This window comes from Meleagris gallopavo, chromosome 12 (genome assembly GCF_905368555.1).
Source record: "Meleagris gallopavo chromosome 12, MGAL_WU_HG_1.1, whole genome shotgun sequence".
NCBI lineage: Eukaryota > Metazoa > Chordata > Aves > Galliformes > Phasianidae > Meleagris > Meleagris gallopavo.
Genome location: NC_139415.1, coordinates 1,857,103 through 1,879,415, shown reverse-complemented (window position 1 = coordinate 1,879,415; position 22,313 = coordinate 1,857,103). Strand labels below are relative to the sequence as shown.

The 22,313-nt window shown below is 52.6% G+C and overlaps 1 protein-coding gene across 13 annotated transcripts in view; it reads right to left on the bottom strand.

The window, feature by feature from the left end:
- The window catches only part of SEMA7A (semaphorin 7A (JohnMiltonHagen blood group)), a 30,260-nt gene continuing 7,947 nt past the window's right edge, over positions 1-22,313 (bottom strand). For 9 of the 13 annotated variants that reach the window (XM_085233674.1, XM_085233676.1, XM_031555245.2 and 6 more), the window contains 13 exons: positions 10,684-10,817; positions 9,742-9,792; positions 9,453-9,548; positions 9,095-9,179; positions 7,829-7,939; positions 6,738-6,877; positions 6,222-6,400; positions 5,908-6,016; positions 5,012-5,210; positions 3,916-4,031; positions 3,188-3,339; positions 2,546-2,613; positions 1-1,817 (listed from right to left, as the gene is read on the bottom strand). In XM_085233674.1, the coding sequence (XP_085089800.1) occupies positions 1,459-1,817; positions 2,546-2,613; positions 3,188-3,339; positions 3,916-4,031; positions 5,012-5,210; positions 5,908-6,016; positions 6,222-6,400; positions 6,738-6,877; positions 7,829-7,939; positions 9,095-9,179; positions 9,453-9,548; positions 9,742-9,792; positions 10,684-10,817 (1,799 nt within the window). In that variant the 3' untranslated portion in view covers positions 1-1,458. Of the gene's footprint in view, positions 1,818-2,545; positions 2,614-3,187; positions 3,340-3,915; positions 4,032-5,011; positions 5,211-5,907; positions 6,017-6,221; positions 6,401-6,737; positions 6,878-7,828; positions 7,940-9,094; positions 9,180-9,452; positions 9,549-9,741; positions 9,793-10,683; positions 10,818-13,408; positions 16,854-16,882; positions 22,283-22,313 lie in introns of those variants that run through there. The other 4 variants (XM_085233675.1, XM_085233678.1, XM_085233680.1 and 1 more) reach the window with 3 other exon arrangements.

Here is a 22,313-nt window from a genome sequence, read left to right as displayed (position 1 = left end):
TGCTCTCATCCACTCTTTATTTCAATGATCACATTCTCACTTTGGTCACAGCTTGGAAAGGGTTTTGTTTTTTTTTGGTAGCTGTTTTATTTCCCTCCTTTCTCTACTCTGAGCCCGCTTTCTCTCACGCTAGAAAATTAGACAAGTACAGCAATTGCTCGTTGATAATAAATAGGTTATTTGTTAGTTGACAAAGTTAAAGTGCTTTGAGAAGAGATGTAAGAAGCTCTATGCTAGGCTCTGGGGGTCGTGTGGGAACGTAGTGCTGTAGGAAGCTCTGCTCTGCCTACACCCCCCCACACACTTTGCCCAAAGACCCCAGGGCTCAGCTGGCGGCACAGCCTGCCCAGCACTCTGCCCACCAGGCTGGGGGGATTCCAGCAGTCCATAGGGCAGGGGAGGGCTCGGACAAGGTGTGGGATCACCCTCTGTGCCTAGGCACAGGGACAATATCCCATATTTCACAGTTTAATCTTGCTTGGAGGCCTCAGAGCCCAGGGCGGGGGGGTGCTGGCCCTCCCCTGTCTCATCATGCAGCACCCAGGGGTGGAAGCGGTCGCCAAGCCCTGAGACCCACAGCCTGGCTCCTCTTTCCCTGAGGAAGCCCAGTCCCTCCCCAAGGGGAAAGGGGCACTGGGAGCAGGGCTGTCCGCAGAGCGATGCCCCTAGCTGCCTGCACGGATTTGTGCGTTTAACGTCTCCCCAGGGCCTCCTGGGGCTTCCACCTCTCCTTCCAGTCTCTAGGAAATCTTAGGGCCCTTTGGTCTGTCCTCCCCCACACCCCGAATCTATAGCTAAGTCATCCTCCAAGTCTTATCCATGCAAAACGCTAACTTTGTGCCTGCCCTTCCCTGCAGTTTGTCAGTGCTAGCTCCCGGTCGCTCTCCCACATCACAGCCCTCTGAACAACCAACAAAACCCTTCCAGAGCAGAACGGGACCCACAAGTGACACTGGGAGATCCCAGCTGCTCGCCACTTCAGCTTGTTGTTAGCCACTAACACCCTGGAGAGAAGCGCAGGCCAACCAGTTCGAAAGGCCAAGGGCTGGCTCCTCCTCTTCATCACATGCACGTTCCCAAAGAGAGGAGCCGTCGTGCCCTGAGGATCAGTGCATGCACATCTGCATAGTCTCCTGAACAAAGTCTGCACCTGGTGCGTGCTCAGGACCACCAATACGGAGCTACCGGCGTGTGCCTGGGGCAGGCTGAAGTCCTATGGGTACAGTGAATGTCCCCCTTGGGACAGGACACTCCTGGCCCCAAGCCCTGCTCCATGTGGCCCTGTAGCTGCCTCTTCCTCACACCGACTCCGAAGATGGAAGAGTTGCTGCCCACAGAGCCGGGACCCTGCTGGGGACAGTCAAAGGTTAGTGCCCAAGGAGTGACCGAGAGCAAGGGTCTGGCCTCACGTTAAGTGCAGGAAGAGTGGCAGCAGCTGGGAAGGCGGCCGTGTCGTGCTCAGTGGAAGAGCTCCACCAACACCACCATGAGCAGCAGCTGCAGCCAGGATGCAAGAGTCATGGTGGCCTGACCCTTCTGAGACATGAACCTGAGCTGGTTCACCAGGTGCTCCTTCACCAGAGCCTGCCTGAAGCCATCCTCCTCCGAGACGCAGATGTAGCGGCCGTAGTGAGTGTGGCTCACGTTCTGGATGAAGTAGAAGCAGTCCGGCTGCGGGTGGGTGTTGTTGCAGGTCTTGATGAGGGTGTTGTTGTGGTACCAGTTGTAGGTGGCATAGTGGGACTCGACGGGACAGTTGAGGTAGTAGCGAGAGAAAGGGACGACAGGGACGACGGTGACGTTCTGGTAGCTGTCTGCTGGAAGAAGTTGGGAAGGGTGGGATGAGACAGGAATCCCCAGGAAGCACACACTGCCCTGCAGACCCACAGGGAAGAACAGGTGGGTTGATGGGGACACGCCGCACTTAATGATAACGGCAGGGCACAGACCACACCTGGTGATATCCATAGGACTCTTCTCCCTGGATGCCAGCAAAACAGTTTGAACCCCCTCAGCCAGCTCAGAAGACCTCACACTACCACAGCGCCAGGTTTAGCACAGAGGGGAAACGAGGCCAAGCAAGACTGTTTACAGCACTGGAGAGGTTTACAGATGTGCTGACAGCTCCTTGGCACGAAGGTCTATTTGTGAGTCGAGTGTGTTTGCACAGCAGCCAGACTGCGTGTCTGGGGGTAGGAGGCAAGATATTTCCTAATGTCTGTTGGCTTTGCACAGCGCAGGCTGGGCAGGGTCACTTAGATCATTCCTACCTAAGGGACATCTGTGGCTATGAGAAGCAGCAGTGTGCCATGAGAATCGATTGTGGTACTGCATACCAAAAGGCCTGACAAACATTCAGCTCATGCCTTGTATTTACTTAGCACACACACTGCGTAGCAGTTGACTCCGAGCCGATACCGTGGTGTCTCAGCCACAGCACAGTCATAATGAGTTCACCAAAACTGAGTAGCAACAGCTCTCCCAGCCTGTGCTAACACTCAAGAATCAGTCAGCCTGCTTCACACAGCTCAAACCCTTCACATACCTTCCTTAACTTCACCATTCTGGCACTTTCCTTGCCACGGCTCCAGGTTCAGGTTCTGACGCACCTCCCTGGCAGAGGGAAACAAGCATTAGCAAGGCAGTACCAGCACGGAAGCAGCACTCTGGAGCTAAGAAAGGAATTGCCCATAGGGATTGTAGTGGATCAGAACATTTAAACACCCCACTACCAGCAGGGTGGGGAAAAACGCCCCCCAGACACTTAAGGGGTTGGTGGGTGACAAATGTGAGACACAGCAGCTCACCATAATCAACCACTTTAAAGAGCATCACGATCAGTAGATCTTAATTTTCATTGAGGCAAGCATAACAGACCACTATTTGTGATGAAGCTATGCACACTTCTAAGGGGAAAAGGGGATCTGGGTGCTCAGGATGTACGAAACCCATTGATCTCTCCCTCCACCACAGCAGAGGTGCTGCAAGAGAGACAGAGCCCTGCAGAGGTGCAGGGCAGCAGAACAGCACTGAGCACTGCTTGGACACAGTGAGATCTGCCTCTGATGGGAAGATGGTCTCAAAACCAAGTGGCCAGGAAAGGGTACACTGAAGATGTGGGCATTTCCCAAGCTAACACATCCAGCCAAATCTGATGGAGATACAGTGAGCTGCCCGTGCCACGTACCGGTTGCGATAGATGGACTGACAGCGCCCGTCGGCCCACCCACAGTAGGGGTCCCTCGCCAGCAGGCAGCTCTGGCAGTTGTTGTGGTACACCCCACACATATCCATGGCTATCTCCACCACTTTCCTGCTCGAGCCCACGTACAGCATCGCCTGCGGGAGGGAAGCAGAGGGGCTGATCCTCCCAGCACCTGTCCCAGTGCCGCCCCGCGAACGTCTCGCGCTTCTCTGTACAAATGTTCCTACAGCTTTAGTCGCTGCGATGCTGGGTTGGATTCCACCAGCAGGGCTGGTAGCTCTCCAGGCAATGCAGTCATACGTTGCTTGCTCTCTATCTTCCCCCACCAGCCTTAGGTATAAATAAATTAGCTCCATCGGTGCCAGCAATGTTTTCACCTCCGGGATGGAGCACCAGCATTGTCTGACAGCTCATCTGCCAGCAAGGCCAGAAAAGGAGAGGGAATCTGCAGGGGAAGCAGAACTCTGTGCTGGGATTTGACCCAGGCAGCAAACAGCCTCGCTCTTCCCTCGCCTCCAGGAGAGATCTCTTTGCCCGCTGCACAGTTATCCAGCACTGGGGGCATCAGCCCAGCTGTGAGGACCCCCCCCCACAAACCCACCCAGAGGCTATTTCCATATCTAGGAGCTGGTATTAAACTGCCTATCCCTGCCTCCTGCTTGCTTTTACAACTACAGCCCCAGCCACTGGTTTCTTTTCTATGGACCTACCCTCTCGTGGTCCAGGATCATGGACTGGATCGGGTCCTTCTTTGAGAAGACCTGGAGCTCCATGATGTTATGCACTCCCCCTGGCAGCTCTACTACCTTGTGGATGGACCCCCTGTCTGGAAAACAAGACAGGAGAGCCCCGATGAAGGCAAAGCAAAGGGACTAGAGCCAGGGGTGGGAAAACCAGACAGAGAAGCAGCTCTGTGAGCTCAGCCCTTGTTGCAGCACACTATACCCACTCTGAAGAGCCAGATATGACTGTGTCCCTGAAACCAGCCACCCAAGGGAGACTGGAACCCTTCTCAGAATTATTTTCTTAGGAAATCACCCTTTAAACAATAGTGCTACCCAGAGCAAAGCTTTGTCACCCTCCCAGCCAAGAGCTATGAGGAACTGATTTCCCCTGGAGGCCTGGCCCTTTGTTCAGCTGCAAGACAAACCAACAGCTCTCAAACTCAAACATTGTTCTGTTCTGCCTTATCCCCACTGCCTGGGGCTGAAACGTGGACTTCCACCTTTCTGGCTTTTTAAGCAAATCAATTCCTCCTCCATTAAATGACTTCAGAAATTGGTAATTCAAGAAAACGAGCAATTTGACAGAGATGTGGCAATTCTCATCCTGGTGGAATGTGCATCAGCAATCTCACCAGTTACTCTTGTGTAATTAATTGTCTCAGTTTCCCTACCCCAAGTAGCTCCCTTACTCAGTGCAGCCAGGGGAGGTGAGGCAGGACCTCCCAAGAGGCATCAGGCAGGGGACAGGATCACCCCTCATCTCACTCCAGGTGTCTCCATGCCCACCACAGCACAAGTGGGAAGCCCTATCAAGCCCTGCAGCATGAAGCAAGCTGCCTCGCAGAATTTGGAAGGCACCAGCTGCATTTAGCACAAGCTTTTAGCAAGATACGAACAACAAGAGCATCCACTGCCTCCAACCCAGACCACCAAGACTTGTCTGCATTTTTTCATGCCAGTAAACAAGCTCCAATACCATGCAAATGCAAAAGCAAAAGAAAAAAAAGGATGAGCACAGCTCTAGGGTGTGAGCCTGGGCAGCAAGGCAGGAAAGAGAGCACTGTGCTAAGGTTCCTGGTACCTGTTGCCAGATAAAGCACTGTGTATTGGTGTCCATCGCTTGCAGAGACCTCGTGCACCCCAATCTTCTGGTAGCGGTGCTTGTTGTGAAATAAGGGGCTCCTGGTGGGTGCGAGGGGCTCCACTCGATTCTCTACCTCTGGGTGGCTGTCAGCTATCTTGAAGGTCTCACTTGGGGTGTGCTGTCTAAAGGGAACACACTGCACCGAGAGGGAACAAAGGGCACTGTGTCAGAGGAAGGCAGGTATGTGGGGGTGACACTTGAGGGCAGGAAAGCAATGACATGGCACAGCTGAGCCTAGAGCAGAATGCCCAGGGCCTCCTCCCATAGCAAAGAGCCTGCAGGCTGCTCTGCAGGTACACAGGATCATAGAGCAGTTGGAAAACACATAGCAAACACCTTATCTACACACCTGGCAGCCCCAACAGCCTTTCTCTTACTGCAAAAGTTTCAATTTAGCAAATTCAGACCCTGCCATCCCCCACCGGCCTAGAACAGCCTCTCCCTACACAGTTGTTTGCTGCCAGGTCAGTTGAGCACCATGAACTGTAGAGTCAAGCCACAGATTGCTGCAGACAAAAATTCTGTGTTAGCAAACACAATGCGAGGCTTTGTCCTCCAACTTCAAATAAGATCTCGGACCTGTTTGCCAAGTACATAAGAGCCTCACTCCCCTTTAATTTCCATGAAAGTGTTGGACCTTGACCAGCCTCCTCATGTTTCCAGTAATAAAGCTCAGATCCTTCCCACGGTGGCCACAGCCTGTCTGAGAACAGCACCCAGCTCTCAGCTGGCTGGTTGGTACCCTCACCTGCCCCAGCTCCTCTGACAGCAGCAGAGCAGGGATCTTAGGAGGCCTCTCTGCTTAATGTGGGTGTCTTTCATCCTTTACTCACCTGCCCAGGCTTGATCTCCGGGTCAGGACCATCATAGCCTTTGAGCTTGGATGTCCGAAACACGTTGTCAATGTCCCCAAAAGAATAGACACAAACAGCAGAGCTTCCCCTGTGGGAAACAAGACAAAAGAGAGGGTCAGGGATACAGTGGCCTTTGTCTGGGGCATGGCTGGGGCACAGCTGCGTGTCGCACCTTTGCTGCCCATGTCCATTCTGGCTGTTTTCCACCCATGTTCCTGCCAGAGAGAACAAAGGGCTGAAGGAAAGGACAAGACCCATGGGACAGGCATCCCCCATTTTGCAAAGACTCTTACCAGGTGTTTGTGAAGAGTCCATAGACTTTGGAGTCCCTCCAGTCACTTGCATTGACAAAGAAGACATCCTGCAGCCAGTTGAAGTTGCCCTTGGTGGCCGGGTCGACACAAATCAAGCTGGCCTTCAGGAAGGTGGTCCACTTGGAAGCAGAGAGTGAACTGGTTCCACCTTTGTCTTCCTGGAGGGGAAAGAAAGCAGGGAGTCAGGGCTTGATAGAGAACAACACAAACTCCCCTCTGTATGGCATCTTAGGAGGATAACTGGGGGATGCTCCGGAGAGATATTTGCTGCTAGTCACTGTAATGCTTGTTTATCTCTAACATCCCAGCAAGACAGGACAGTGTTGTCTGTCCCTACAAGCAAGATGGGAGCCCAAGGACAGGAAGGCCAAAAGACGTGGCTAGAGGGAGCCAGAGGGGCCAACTCATGTGCTGACAATACCAGATGAGCTGGTATGGCCATTTGTCACCTCTGGGACAATGTTGCCTCCCCACCATGCACTGTTCCCATGGTACCTTACACAGCTGGGCCACTCGGGAAATGTTTCTGGGTGCCTCAGGACTCTTATCTGGATTGTCTTCACGGAAGAAGTAGTAAATCTTGTCCTGGTAAGAATCTTCATGCTTTAATGTGGTGGCTTTGACAAATTGAGGGTCTGGAAAGGGAAGCAAGCAGTCAGAAAACTTTGGTCTGAATAAGCACCCTTCAGAAACACAAACCCACTGGTGGGTCTGGGCAAAGGACAGGTCCAAGCCTTTTCTCTGTACCTGACCAGACACAGCACACTAAAGACCATTCTTCATGCACCACCACGTTCCCATGTGTTCCCCTTCCTCTCTCTCCTCCATGCACTTGTTTCCTTGCAGGGCAAATCCCCAGAGCCCAGTGAAGCCTTGGCTTTGTACAGAAAGGCTCCCTCAGTGGAGCAAGCTGCCTCATTGTTTGTGTTTAGTGTGGAAAACCCAGTAATGTTTTTCCTATTAATACACTGCTGCCACAAAGGGCATCCTCAGCAGCAGTACGGTCCCTCCAGGCATCGCTAGATGGTGGCCCCATGGCAGGGAATTCTGTGTCATCATGGGATCAACCCCACTGCTCTGGGTCTGTGAGGCTTTTTCCTGCTGTCCTGCTTGGCCTTAGTGTCACTTGGATTTTTGTCTTTGATAAAAAAGGCTTAGGAGAAGACAGTGCAGTAAGGTTGCAGAAATTGAGAAGGGTTCTTTCCTCCACTAGCAGCCCAACAGCTTCTTGCTGCCAGGTCATGACCCGGCTGGGGATTTGGAAAGAGTCGCTGCCCAGAATGGAAGTTGTTCTTCCTGTTTCCACCACCGCTCAGCAGCTGATGGGCACCTTTACACAACAAGCATCTGACATGGGACTTGCTGTCCATTTCTCTCCATTTCCCCATCCCCTCCTTCCTCCTCTGAGCAAGAGGAACTCATGCCAGTTGTCTTGGTGCAGAAGCAAGGAGGTGAAATTCCCTCCACCTGGCAGCAAGAGAGCTGCAGAGAGCTGCTGGGTCCCTCCCTGCCACACCATGGGGGACAGATCCCAGATGAAGCTGCTTGCTGGGGCAAAGCAACAGGTCCCATGCTCCTGTACTCACTTTGCATCACTGTGTCACTTGTGTAGAGTTCTCCATCCCCTTTCACTCGTCGGAAGCGGGGAATCTTGCCATTCTGCTGGCTTTTCTTGATGGTAGAGTAGATGTTAGGATCTGTGGGAGAGGAAGGCTCATTTGCAATGAGGTGTTTCAAGAGGGGGCAAAAGGATATGTGAGCATAAAAGCAAGAACCAAGAAGTATCTGGACACGTGGTCAGGTGAAGGGGACTCACAGATGGTGGATACAGGTCAAAAAACCCAGACCTCCCTGTCTAGGATTGCGTGGGCATGGCAGGACTCCCAGGGAACGCTCTCAAGACTTTTTCTTACAGAACAGCAGGGATAATTTCTGCTCTGACTCTGGAAGGGAACCTCATGCCAAAAAGGCCAATGGCATTCTGGGGTGCATTAAGAAGAGCGTGTCCAGCAGGTCGAGGGAGGTGATCCTCCCCCTCTACTCTGCCCTGGTAAGGCCTCATCTGGAGTACTGTGTGCAGTTCTGGGCTCCCCAGTACAAAAAAGACAGGGATCTCTTGGAAAGAGTCCAGCGGAGGGCCACAAAGATGGTGAAGGGCCTGGAGCATCTCCCCTATGAAGAAAGGCTGAGTGAACTGGGTCTGTTTAGCCTTGAGAAAAGAAGACTGAGAGGGGACCTGATCCAGGTTTATAAATATCTGAGGTGTGGCGGCCATAGTGGTGAGGCCAGTCTCTTTTCAGTGGTACGTGGAGACAGGACGAGGGGAAACGGACATCAGCTGCAGCATAGGAAGTTTTGCACGAATGTGCGTAAGAACTTCTTCACGGTGAGGGTGACGGAGCACTGGAACAGGCTGCCCAGGGAGGTTGTGGAGTCTCCTTCTCTGGAGATATTCAAGTCTCGCCTGGACGCCTACCTGTGCGACCTGGTGTAGGGAACCTGCTTTGGCAGGGGGGTTGGTCTCGATGATCTCTAGAGGTCCCTTCCAACCCCTACAATTCTGTGATTCTGTGATTCTGTGATTCTCATCTCCCCCTCTACCAGGTCCACAGCACTGCAGATCCTGCAGAATGACACCATTCCCATGCACTCTACCCTACCCTGCACAGAGATTTAACCCTCTCTCTAGGACAAGAACAAACAACCTCTTGCCATACTCTGCCCTAGAAGGACAAGCATCAACATGAGGCAAAAACCAAGATCACCAACCAGAGCAGAAAAGCACAGCCCTTGGAGAACCCAAACTTCCTGCATGACACTGCAACTCAAAACATGTGAGCAGCTAGACTTACAGTCAACGATGACGAGGGAATTTGTATCAGGAGTGAAAGGAGCAAGACCTCTGCCATCCTGAGGAGCATCCTTCTTCTTCTCTGTCTGGGGAAGGAGAGAAATGGCCCCTGAGAAATGCAATCAATTCAGGGCAAGGAGGGCAGGGGATGCAGGTGCCCACGTCTCCCCCAGGCAAGTGAGCACAGAGGCTCCCTTCACACCCCTCAGTCTGTGATTTAAACTGTTACGGGGGCATCAAGGACCCCTGAGCTCTGCTTTGGCTTTAGGCCCACTCCCAATCTATGCTGCACCCCCTACAATGCCTGGCTGTTCCACTGGAAAAGACACCAGGAAAAGCAGAGCAGAACTCCAGCTTACCAAGTGCCAGCAGGTGGGATTGCAAGCGCCAGTCCCACACACTAACATCTCACTTCCATGCTTTGCTATTAAGGTGATAAAGTTTTTATTGTCCTCCTGCAAGAGAAAGAAGAGGATCGTAAGCAGCTGTGAATGGCAGACCACAGCCCTGCAGCTCCAAGTCCACAGCACTATCAGCACTCTGCTATACCGCTTCCCAGCTCTTCCATAGGTGTTAAAATCAGAGGAGCAGTCCTCCAGCCCAAGTCCTCCAACCCACATATTCTGTTCCTCCAGAAATAGGACCTACCGGGCTCCCAGGCTTCAAACACTGTGCTCCATTTTCCACAGGGAACTCTACCTACGGTGTAAAAGAGAAAGAGAGAGGCTTTAATCACTGCCCTCTCAAGACAGCTAAGAAGGACCCAGTTTCGTGTGCCACGTACTTAGTTGCTCTCTTAGCAAAAGAGCATGTCAGTTGGAAGCTCATAAACACAGCTGCTCAGCCCTCTTCCCCATCTGAAAGCCCTTGGGGAGACACTGAGGTAGCAGGACTGGGTCTTTCAGGCCTTGGGGGGTGATGTGCAGAAGTGGGGATGCAGGGCTGAAGCTGCGAGCACAGCCTGGGTTGTTCCCTGAAGGATTTCGGGAGAGGGTCTGTTGTTGCAAGGAGTGAGTGTTCAGCAGTGGATGTCCAAGGACTGGGACACATGAGCCCTGTTGTTCCTTGAGAACAAGGGGTGTTTCTGGGAATAAACATAGGGACTGGCTTGTTTGAGAAGGACAAGGGTGGGTCATGTGAAAACTAACCACCCCAGGGTTTTCCTGTTGTTTTAACTTGGTGCCCAGCTGATTCAGAGCTTGCTGTTTTTGAAAAAAGTCAGCCTGGTCAGTGATGATGGAACACAGCTCCTCCGCAGTAACCTGACTCTAAGCAGCCCCTTCCTTGCTACAGAACACATCCCCCACCTGAGCAATCCTAGCCCGGGGCATTAGAGACCTCAACAAGATCACAGCTTGGGAAGAACCCACCTGCAGTTAGTGCAAAACTCTTCCCTTTGCTGCAGGTACCAACCATTCAGAAGTTGTGGGTGGATGTGGCAGGCTGGGCATAGAATGGACACTCTCAACTCTGATTTTGTTGGTGGCAAAGGTACTGAGTAAGGTATCTAACACCTGGGCTGTGAGACAGACACTGAATGCTCCCTAATGTGGCTGTGGGCTCAAACTGGTGAGCAGAGAGCATCCTTACCGGGTAGGTCTCAGAGGTTGCAAAGTTATAGTAGTAAAGTACTCCCTCTCCCCCGACGTAGATGCTTGAGCTGTTTGTTTCATGATAGAACACTGGGTACTTCTCATTCCTGGGAAATGTATACTCCCTCTCACCTAGGAACAGCAAAGACATTCATTAGGGAAAGCACAGCCCACTGCAGAGCAGCTGCAGTCAGTTCAGGCTGATCGACTCCCTTCTGCGTCCTTGGCATGAGCGATGAGAAAAGCAAGGACACAGGGTTGTATGGGATGGTGCCAGGCAGGGAGGGAAGGCAGCTCCCAGACTTGTAGCTGTGCTCTTGTCCTGGCCTCAAGGACAGGAGGTGGGGCGGATGGGGTTCAGAGCCACCATCAGAAGCCAGCAGCCTGGGAAAGGCAGCCCCCAGGCCAAAGCCTAGATGTCAGAGGGGGAAGCATGTAAAGCTGCAACGCTCAGGGCTGCATGTCCCCAGGGCAACCAAAAAGCGAGCTGCAAGACCTGGGCCCCGGTGTCACAACCGGTTACAGCAAATGGGAAGCTTCCTGGGCCCAGCTGAGAGGAAGGACTGCTTGTCCTTCCTTTCTTTCCTTCCTCTTTCACCTTTATGCCTTTCCAGTTCATCCTCTTCTTCCCTCCGGGCTGCCAGCTCAGGTGTGGGAGGCTGCAGCAGTGCAGGGCAGCGAGCAGAGCTGTGTGCACACCCTCCCCACTGCTCTCCGCTCCCTCTCAGCAGCTCTGCACCACCCCAGGATGCTGCAGCCAAACCTGCCAGCTTGGAGCAGCTGTGCCAGAGCCCACACTGCTGGACTCCATCCTTCGTCCCACACTGTGCTCTGCAGCAGTCACACAAAAGAAAGGTGAACTCGGGGAAGAACATCAGATGAGGACTGACCTCTGCACAGTGTGATGGGATGCTCCCTTTCCGGCTCTCTCTTTCCTCTTTTCCAAAGAGGAGGGCCTTTCCTACCAAGAGCTGCTGCTCCCGGCATGCAGACAAAGACTGTGTCTGCCTTAGGAGCTGGCAGCCTGCACAGACAGGCAATAAATCCGTGGCACGTGTCCCTCTCTATTTATAAGGCCACTTAGCAGGACAGGCAGAGGACAACTTCAGGCAGCCCAGTGCTTTCTCTGCCCGGAGAACACGGTGCAGGGACTCCTGCCAAGATTCTGCAGAGGCAAGTATTTGAGGCTTTTCACTCTGATCCCATATGCTGCTCACACACCTGCATGGGGCGAGCAATGGGATCAGCTACAGGTAGGATAGGCTGGGACACAGCCCTGCAGACATCAGCAGGAGGCACACTGCCCTCCAGCCCACCTCTTTGGCACACGGGGCGGTGGCAGAGGGACTCCAGCACTCGGGACCCCACAAGCAGGAAGGCTTGCACATCCAGCTACACCCACCCCCAGCAGGCTGCTCTGGCTGTACTTCAGCATACTTTGCACTTTTCTACTGCTGCTAAGCCACGAGAACACTTGCTGTTCCCCAATCCTTTGCCCTCTGCACACATATGCCTCCGCAATCACGATACCTTTGGTTTTGCTTTGAGGCCTTTTTTTTTTTCCCCACAACAGTTTCTCTCTGGTCAGCCCCGAGCACTGTGCCAACTTGCTTCCTAGAAAGGACTTGCTTCTCCTCAACCAGCCGGAAACAAAAGAGCCCAAAACAATAATTTGGTCGGCGCCAACACATTATTTATCCTAGGGGCTGCACTGAATCACAGAGCTGGGAATGAACAGCTCACTGAGCCACAGCCCAGATGCTTGAGCACTGATTTGGGCTGGAAAAGGGAGCTTTGGAAAGGAGTTTCCATGAGCAGGTGCCGGGGTGCATTCAGCCCACGCTCTGCCTCAGACTGTTGGGGTTTGATCTCCTTTGCAACCAGCAGGATCATGGTGAGGGATGGGGGGGAGCAGCCCTGCTGTCCCATGTGTGGTTTGGGGTATAAATGGCTCCGACAGTGAGGATGATGAGACTGAGGGCATCCAAAGGCTAAGGGACAAGTGTGGTGCCCGCAGCTCGTCCCCAAAGAAGGGGATGATGCAAAGTGAACCCAGAACTCGAAAAACCACCCGGCAAGTTTCCAGAGCTCTGCTAAATCTGTTAAATCTCTCCGGCTGGCATTTAATGTAAAGCCAACCATCAGCACACAAATCAATGGCAGGATTGTCAATTGAAATGCTAACCCGAGGCCGGAGGAATGAATAGGAGAAAGAGCAGCTTTGTGCTTTGCCGGCAAGAGGAGGAATGCCAAGGCAGATTGAAGAATAATAGTAATAAAATATGAGGGAGCAGGAGCGAGCCCAGTGCATCTCATACGGATGCATGAAGGATGAGGTAATGGAGGAGGAGGAAGGAAAAGAGCAGGGAGATGCTCCAGATGTGACCCATCGTAAATAAATTCTGCTTCAAGCTGACCAGGGTGAAGCAAGCCGAGCTCCCTCTGCACAGCGTGGGCATGCTGTGCTTTGAGGAAGAACCAAAGGACCCACGGATGCAGGAGCCAAGAGCTCAAGCCATGCTTGTGGGCATGGGAAGAAGCAAGCCTGCAGCCCTCATCTCCAAGCAGATGCTTGCAGCACTCCAGCTAGGGAAGCAATGTGGGTGCGTGGGCTCATTACAAGCAATTGCATCACGGCTGCTTTATTCCCAGCTTGGGGGCTGACTCAGCTATGCTGCACCCCACCACACTGCTGTGTGTGGAAGAAAGGCCATCAGACTCACCAGTACCCACAGCACAAATCCTGGGATGCTGGCTTGCACAGTTCTGAGCATGGGTAGCATGAAAGGCTTTATGGTCTAGGACTCATTGGTGCTCAGAGGACTCTGTTAGTGGAATCACATCCTGCGTTGGAAAGGACCCATAAGGATCATGCAGACCAACCCCTGGCTCCACACAGGACCACCTAAAAATCAGACCACATCTGAGAGCATTGACCAGACACTTCTTGAGCTCTGGAGTTGTCCTTAAATAGAAGGGATTGTTCAAATCTGCTCCGATGATGGCATTTTCGAATAAAGAACAGAAACAAAGCTTGAACAAAATAGAAAGAGAAAGCAATAGGGATCTTCTGCCCTTTGGGAACGGCACCGACGCAGCCAGGTGGGAAAGCACCGTGCCTGGAGGTCTGACTACACTCACTCCAGCTGGAATCACACACACTTAATGGATCTTACTCCACTTCCTTCCTTTTCCAGCCACACCTCACTTCCCCTGCCTGTCAGGTGTTATTCTGGAGCCGACTGAACACACTGTGACCTCACGGCACGTCATCATTTTTATCAGACAGACTGAGTTGGTTCTGACACAGAAGGAAAAGCCATGCATGACTCACAGCTGGCAGCACAGGGAGCCCCAGCTTCTAGACCTGTTTCACAGCATGACTGTGAGTCAGAGCTGAGCAACCCCGGGCACAGCTCACACCTTGCTCTGGGAAGTATCACAGCCAGCTCCACTCACCGACATCAGCCCCAATGCTGCACACAGGATGCATTACAAGGAGCACAAGTGCAACAGTGGCTTTCCTTTAAAAGAATGGGATGTGATTCCATCCAAACTCCATATCTCTTCTGTTCCAGTGAGAAGGAACCAACCAAACCCAGCCTGGATCCTCACTCTGCCCCCCCGGTGCTGCTGCAAGAAGCCAAGCTGTATTTTTAGAGGCTCTACAAATTCCCAAGTTGAGATGTCTGGAAGGAGTTAGTATGCCTATGGACAGCAGTGGTAGCCACTAACATGATATAAGGTTTTCCTTCTCCTGTGATTTTGCACATGATGTGACACGAAGACACCAGCTGGATAGGCAGCCCTGCCTTTAGAATCAGCCTGACAGCTTTCTGGGACTTTTCTACCAAAAACCCTGAGTTTATAGAACTGACTTTTCTCAAAATGACCCAGGATCCACACATGAGGTTTTGTTCTGATCTGCCATGGTGTAATTAGAGAACTATGAGGCTCGAGGTTTCCAGTTTTGCAGAAAATGATACGCTTTCATCTGGGGGGGGGGGGTTCTGAGAGAGGCCAAAAGGCAACATAACATGGGGAAGCACCTCCTTCACACCCACCAACTCCTGCTCCCCAAAAGCTGGTGCTGCCAAGAGATGTAGCTGCACTCCTTGAGCCTGCTGAGCTACGTGCAGCCACTTCTCAGCTCTGGGCAAGGCTGAAGGGTCCTTAGGAATGTCGCTCTGAGCACAGTTCAGCCCTGCAGCACTTCAGCTCAACCCGTGCTCCAACATCAGTCACTTCTCAAAGAAAGCAAAACAGAAAGATGAAGATCCTCAGAGCTCAGCTCCCTCCCAGGCACAGCAAAAGGTGTTTGTGCTGCTGCCTTCCCCTCCCCAGATACATTTTCAGGATGCCTGCACTCCCTGTCACATCCCCCAAAATACTCCACAGCTACAGGGAAGCAGCAGCGGAAACCAGGCAGCTGATGGGCTAAAAATGTGTTCTGCTGAAGCAGGACCAGACATAGCCACATGTGTTTCCTGCTCTTTAAATCCCTCCATGCTCTCTCAGGGACCACGCAGTGCAGTTGCAGCTCCACTCCCACTTCTCCTGCCCCTCTTCCTCCCGGCACAATGACAAAACCATTTATATATTCACAGCTGGAGCCTAAGAGTAGTGTGGAAAGGGCAGGGGCCAGAAAAAGAGGTCAGACCAATTCCATTGAGGGTACTGGTCGTCTCCTGCATACCTCATGCCTTTCTGGAATGGAGAAAGGCACTGGTCAGGTATGAGCCAAAGGGCTACATCTACAACACACTGCTGTAGCCAGCTCAAAAACAGGCATGTGCCTAGCCTGCCTGGAAAGGAGTTTCTCAGTGGAGGCAGAGTGCTTTCTCATCACCCTGAGCCTTGACAGCATCTTTCCCTGCCTTTCATCCTGTAGGAAACATTGTGGTTTGGTTCCAGAAAGCAACATAGGAGAGAGCAAGGGCTCGCACCGTGCTGCTCTGTTTCTTAGTGTTCCATCTGTGGCCATCACACTTTGCAAAGCAAAGCCCTGAGCCCAGCAGCAGGGGCACCATGCAACGTGTTGGAAAGTAACAAGGGGACGTGCAAATGCGTGCAAAGGGGTCTGGGTGTGATTGCAGGAAGCTGCTGTACCCACAAGAAAGATGTGAAAGCGTGGAGGGAGATGTGCAGCTGGGAAGCCCACAGTTACTCAAATCTACCCGTCCTGTGTTTCACTCCTCTTTCTTATTTTAAGTGTGAGTTAGTGGTGGGTTCCATCTCTTTGGTATTTCTCATCCTGCCTCTCCCCCACGGCAGTTTGGAGATGAGCAGCACTCAGCTCTGCTAACAGCCTTCCCCAACCACTTCCGACAGCCCCCAAGCAGCAGCAAGCCCCATTCTTATACCTTAACACCTCCCTCCCCTCTGCAGGAGGAAACCACCTTGTTACAGGAGCAGACAGCATCAGGACAAGGGGGAACGGCTTTAAACTAAGAGAGGACAGATGTGAAGAAGAAATTCTTTCTTCAGAAGGCAGTGAAGCTCTGGCACTGCTGCCCAGAGCTGTGGGTGCCCCATTCCTGGAGGCACCCGAGGCCACGTATGGGCTCTGGGCAGCCTGAGCTGGGGGGCAGTCAGCCCACGGGAGGGGAGTTGGAACCAAACGGTCTTGAAGGTGCCATCCAACCTAAGCTATTACGTGACAACATGATTCTATGAGTATTCCCAGCTGCCACCACACCCCGCTGTTCACCTTCTCTTTGGCAGGCTCCCCAGGACCCTGCAATCATGGGACGCTCGGGTGCCTGCCCTCGAGGTACTGATGCCATCAAGAGTGAAATGCATCGCTCCGAGGAGAGAGAACACAGAGGAAACAAAGTGCTTTGTTCCTGCAGAAGCTCTCAAGCCCATGTAACTGCCCCGAAGGGCTGTGCTAACCAGGGGAAAGGCTCGAGCACAGTGTAACCAACCCAGTGCGATGGGCTGATGCACTAAAGACATCAAATTCCCACTATTTCTGGTAAGCATCTCGGCAGCACCGTTCAGCACGGAGGTGAGCAAGGGCAGCAAGAGAAAACGCTTTTCATTTGGTAACGCAGCTGCCTGGCAGGGACGCACCTGCTCCAAAGCCTTTCTGTACACCACACAGCCTCCTTTCCATCCCTGGGAGTTGCCAAAGTGGAGCAGGCAGCGGGCCAACCGCCCACACCGCAAGCAACAAAAGGAAAGAGACCCCTAACCTGCAGCCAGAAGGAACGAGCCTTGCATTCAAAGCTCCTGCCCTCCGCCAGGATCCTGTCAGCAACACGCAGCCCTCGGAAGCCTTGAGCCAGGCAAGGCAGGTTTCTCTTAATTAAGCACAAAATGAGCGTATGACAGGCACTGCAGAGCTTTATGCTGAGGCAGCGGGAAGGAGGCGTGCCAATGAATTATCACCGTGCCCCAGCCCCTTCTGCAGGTCCCCCCTCCCCAAATTCTGCAGCCCGTACCTCCGAGCCAATCTGATATCCCCAGTGCCCCAGGAGGTGGCTACAAGAGGAGGACTGACATCAAGCAGGGATGCTTTCCTCCCCATAGCCCTGAATTGGCTGCACCCCACAGATTGCAGGTGCTAAATTTAGAGCCAGGTTTTGTTACCTCCCCAAAGCTGTTCTCTGTAATAACAGTCCCAAACTGTGCCGTGTTCCTGCTGGAAGCCGGGGAACTTTGCTCTGTGATTATGGAATTTCATTATATGGTCACCGGAATAACCAGAACAAAAGGATGCTTTTAGCAGGAGAGCTCTATGTAAAGAGCCCGGCTGCCCCTCCCTGCAAGGAAATCAGCTTCTAGAGGTTGGTTATCACAAAAAGCCTTCCGGGATAAAGATCATCACAAGCACCTTTGTGTGCACGCACCAGCAAACAGCCACTTACATTAATTGGCAGCCATCTCCCTGCTGATGGTAACAGCACTGCAGCGATGGAGCATCCCCTTTGGGCTGCAGAGCTTTGTTCTGCCACCCCAAGCTCCTGCCCTAGGTGAGGAGATGGCATACGTATGGGTCTGGAGTAAGGACGAAGCCTCAGCCCCCTGCACAAAGCTGATAAGGGCACACAGCAAAGGGACCCAGCCCTGCAGAGCTCTTGGTGTCCCCCAGACCTGCTGCTGTAGATTCCCATCCCTGCAACGAATGTCAGCTGGTTCTCAGCCATGCAGACTGACAGAGCAGCCCCATTCTGCTCACCTCCATCATCAAAGCATCCAATATCCGCTTTTCTCACTTCCATCCTCAGCCCATAGCCAAGGTTACTTCTGTTTGGAACTATTTATGCATTCAACCAGGAAACTCCCCCAGCTCCCTAAGCACCTGCTTCACTCTCCCTCCCAGTACACACACTGTCAATAAGATAAGTAAAAATCAAACCCAGACTAAACAGAGTCAGAGCTACAAGAAGCTGCAAGATGACAGGGCTCAGATTTGGGACCAGGTATCTATAGCACTAGAGATCCAGAGCTCTGCTAACACGATATTAAATACTACGAAGCCTCCTGCTGCAGATTTAAGCTGCTCTGAAACTCAGCAACGGCAGGGGATGCTCAGCAGTATACCAGCACTTCTGTCCCATCACACACAAACACAGCCTACTACACTGGGTGGAGCTGAGAGCAAAAGGCAAAATTTGAGGTGCTGAACAGGACAAAGTCCTATTTCTAGGGCAACCAGGAATAGCTGCATACTATAGGATGCGGCTCCACTGGAGAGAGCTGGCCACACAGTGAGCTATTTTCTCCTTCCCAGGCCTTTTTCTGGATACAAGCTGCTTTAAAAAGCATCACGTATGCAGGTTTAGACTTAATTCATCCTGCCTCAAGGAACCAGGCAGAACTACGTCATCGACAAAAAGTCCTCTCAGCCCAGTTTTCCTGAATTCTAGCCCTGATCTGCCTGAGAACTGACACACAACTGCCCTACGAGATGCTTCATTCACACCCTTGGGACTGTGGTATCCATGAAATCAGTGCCACTGTCAGTTGTGGAGAGCCACCAGCACCTCTCATTGTGCTTCCCCACCACCGCACCATTTCTCAGGGTCATGTGGCAGCGGAACTCACCAAAGCCCAGGGGTTCCCAAAGGGAATTTTTCTGGCATCACCACTCCTGCTCTTCCACCCCCGCCCCCCAGAGCCAGTTTACGTGTTTAGGGCAGCCAAGGGTCAAGTGTATAATCTTTCTCTTCCCTTGCAAAACGCACTGATCTCCTGTGAGATGCACACTGACTCAGAAGTGGTCCCTCCAGCTCTCGTCCCCCGTTAGCCCCATCCGTCTATCATAGGGAAGTAATTAAACTGTCAGGCTCTGTCCTAACCCAAGGTGAGCCAGAAAAGGGCTGCGAGTTCGTCTCGGGTCCAAACACACACGGATAAACTGGGACAAGAGAATCTTACGAGTGACAGCGATTAAAAACTAGCCCTGCACCATAAAAGCCATGGTGATAAGAGCTATCCAAGCCTGCCCTCAGGCTCCTCGCTGTCTCCCAATGCTCAGTGACTTTCCGGTCATGAGACAGTCAACATGGGATGCCACCCTCCTGCTCCACATAGGGACTGTCACCCCGACAGCTCTGCCCAGCCCCAGGTCACAGCAGCCTGCCTCTCTGCAGAGGGATCATGGCAGTCAGTGTGTGGGCTCCGTGCCGACAAACAAAGCTCAGTGTGGGAATGGAAGGCACCTTTACAAAGCAGAGCCCAGCTGGCCAGTGTTTGGGTAGGAGAACAGGAAGAACAAATCAAAAGGAGAACACAACGTACGAGGTTGATATGTTTGTCTCCACACCAGCCCAGGCTTCCCCCTACAAGCTACAACAAATTGGGAATTCATCCTTTGCCACATTCATCCTTTGTCCACATTCCTTTGCCACAGTCCTTCTCAGGACAGCAGGGAGAAATAACCAAGAGAGAACCCAGCTCATGTGATGCAGGAAGGAGAAGGCGCAAGGTCCTCATCACTGAAAAGGATCTTAAGCACTCTGGATGTGACCAAAGGTCAAGAGCTGAGCTCAGCCCTTTGCCCTGCCCTTTCTCTAAGGGGAAGAAAGCCTGCAGAGTCAGATGTGCTTCCAAGTAACTGCTTACCCAGCATCACACAAGAGGCAGCCAGCTGTTCAAGGGGAGCTCCTGGGATCCCTCCCGCTGCCTCTGGTGCTACATCTGCGGTTTGGGAACAACGTGCCCATCCTCACCCCGTCCTGCACTGCATTATGGAATCCGGGATGCACAATAAAAGCAGAGCAGTTGCCCTGTTTGAGGCCTCAGGACTGGGTTTACACACATTGTGTTCAGAGAGAGGAAAAAAGCAGACCTGCAGAACACTTTGTTCCAGCCACAGCCCAGTGCTGCTGTCCAAGCCCCCAGGACTGCAAAATCACTTAAAGCCAGGCAAGCTCCCAACACCGAGGTTTGTTTCTTTGTCTCCACATCAGAGCTCTGGATTGTGCCACTGAAGCCAGCAGCCTTTTTTCTGCTGATAGCGCACAATGTCACCTCACCTATCTCTCAGGCAATCGGACATCCGAGAGCCATGGGGGGAAACAGCACAGCAGTTTTGCCACCCGCAGCGAGATCAGGGCTCACTCTACATTGGGTGGGGGCGTCAACAAGGGCAGCAATGCAGGGGCTGAAAGATGAAAGGGTGGCGGTGGGAGAAGCTGCTGCCACTATCTCCCTCCTCTCCTCCAGGGCTGCAGCCTGAGGAGGGATGCTGCACACTTACCCTTCCCTCCTGGAGGGAATTTCTCCATTCTCCTGCAGTGTTGTAAGATCTCTAGGTGTCTTTGAAGCTGTCACACCTGGTGCTAGCGATGGGCTGCAGCGTGGAAGAAATTTAATGAGGTGAAGAGCCGGCAGCTCCTGCACAGCCCAGGGCTGTGGCTGTATGCTGCACCACGAGCCTGACCACTGCTCCATTCCTCTCCATCCAGAGCTGGAAACAAAACCCTGCAAGCACATCACCCCCACCACCACGAGGCACTGCTCCGCGTGCTGATCTGCAGGTTACTCACACTGCAGAAGCTGTATTTGCCTTTTGCTGCACTCGAAATCATCGAAAGGCCTGGACTGAAAAAGATCACAGTGCTCATCTAGTTCCAACCCCCCTGCTATGTGCAGGGTCGCCAACCACCAGACCGGGCTGCCGAGAGCCACTGGAGCACCAGGAAAGTTGAAGAGGGCTGAGTGCTGCCCGCTACACCCCCACCATTCACCCCTTCACTCACATCTCAGCCTCAGCCCAAGCAACCTCACTTCTCAAAGGGCAGGGATCACGCTGGGCAATGCAGTCTGTGCAGTAGGACATAGGACTGCCTCGTGATGAGCCTGCCTGCACGACTCCCCCACTGCAATTATGGCTTTTTCTCAAAAAAAATCAAATCAGGAAAGAGATAAGCACAAGCTGATCCCCCTCTCAGCGATGCATCCTAGCACTAATTGGCTTTGGTGCTTCTCAGTGACAGATCCTCGCTGTTTAATGTTAAGAAAAGCCACCATCTGACACAGATGCACTGAAAGGCCAAATGACTGTACTGCATGTGTGCACTGAGCACATAGGAACGGGTGGAAATGCAACAACTCAAGCCCGCTCCTCCTGCTCACTGCAAGTCTATTCCAGGACACGCACTGCCATCACACCACGCACCAGCAGCACAACTTTTTCTCTTCCTTTAAATAGGAAAGGGGAAGTTTCTGCCCTGAAAAGCATGACCCCATCCTACACCTTCCTTCTCACTGTTGCACCAATATCTGAGCTGTTTCATTTGCCAGGGGATAAAGTTAGTAATGCATCATTAGTTTTATAATAGCAACTCTCAGCCATTCTCCCTGCCAGCCCTTGGCTTGGCAGCGTGTTACTCGGGTCACACAGCCATCACCCTTCCGTCTGCTGCTGTCCCTCATCTCCAAGCAGCGACGGGCCCAAAGAACAACAGATGGTGTGGAATAAAGCAGGGAAATTCACGTCCTCTGAAGTTGTCGGCACAGAGGAGCCGTTGTACTGCAGAGCAGCGCGGGATCTGCAGCTCGGTGGAGCCCCGGGGTTACACAAACACTTTAACCACTGGGGTCTTTTGTTAAAGCAGCCCTGGAGGGGATGCCTCAAAAAGCTTGGGAAGGCACATGACGGAACCAGTAAGCGTTACTCCACTCTTTCCAACCCACGAATGTCAGGCTGCGCTCTCCACGCCAGCCTCCTCCTCGAGAACAGCCCTTTGTTCAGTTTCTGCTCAGATTCTGTCTGCTAAACCCTGTGCCACTGCAGCAGCATGTATTTCCCTCAGAGAACAGTTACGCCGTATAAATACCGAGGCCGAGGACCCATGTGCAGCTGAGTGCATCGGGTTCGTTAGCAAATTAACTGCTTTATGCAAATGCACTTTGCATTCCTCCCCTGAGTTACAGCATACTGTGCCTGTTTCAAGAGGCAGCTTTATGGGTTAACACAGCCAGATCGGTGGAAGACGCTTTCAGAATGCAAAAAGAATTAGGAAGGAAGAAGGCTCTAAAAATTCAATGGGAGCTACCAAGGTCACCAGAAGCCTCTCCGGAGATCACAGAGCTTGGGCTCGGTTTAACGAGAGCCACAAAGTCTCCCTGAAGAGACAGAAGAAATAAAAGAGGGGTAAGGCAGCAGTGCGGGGA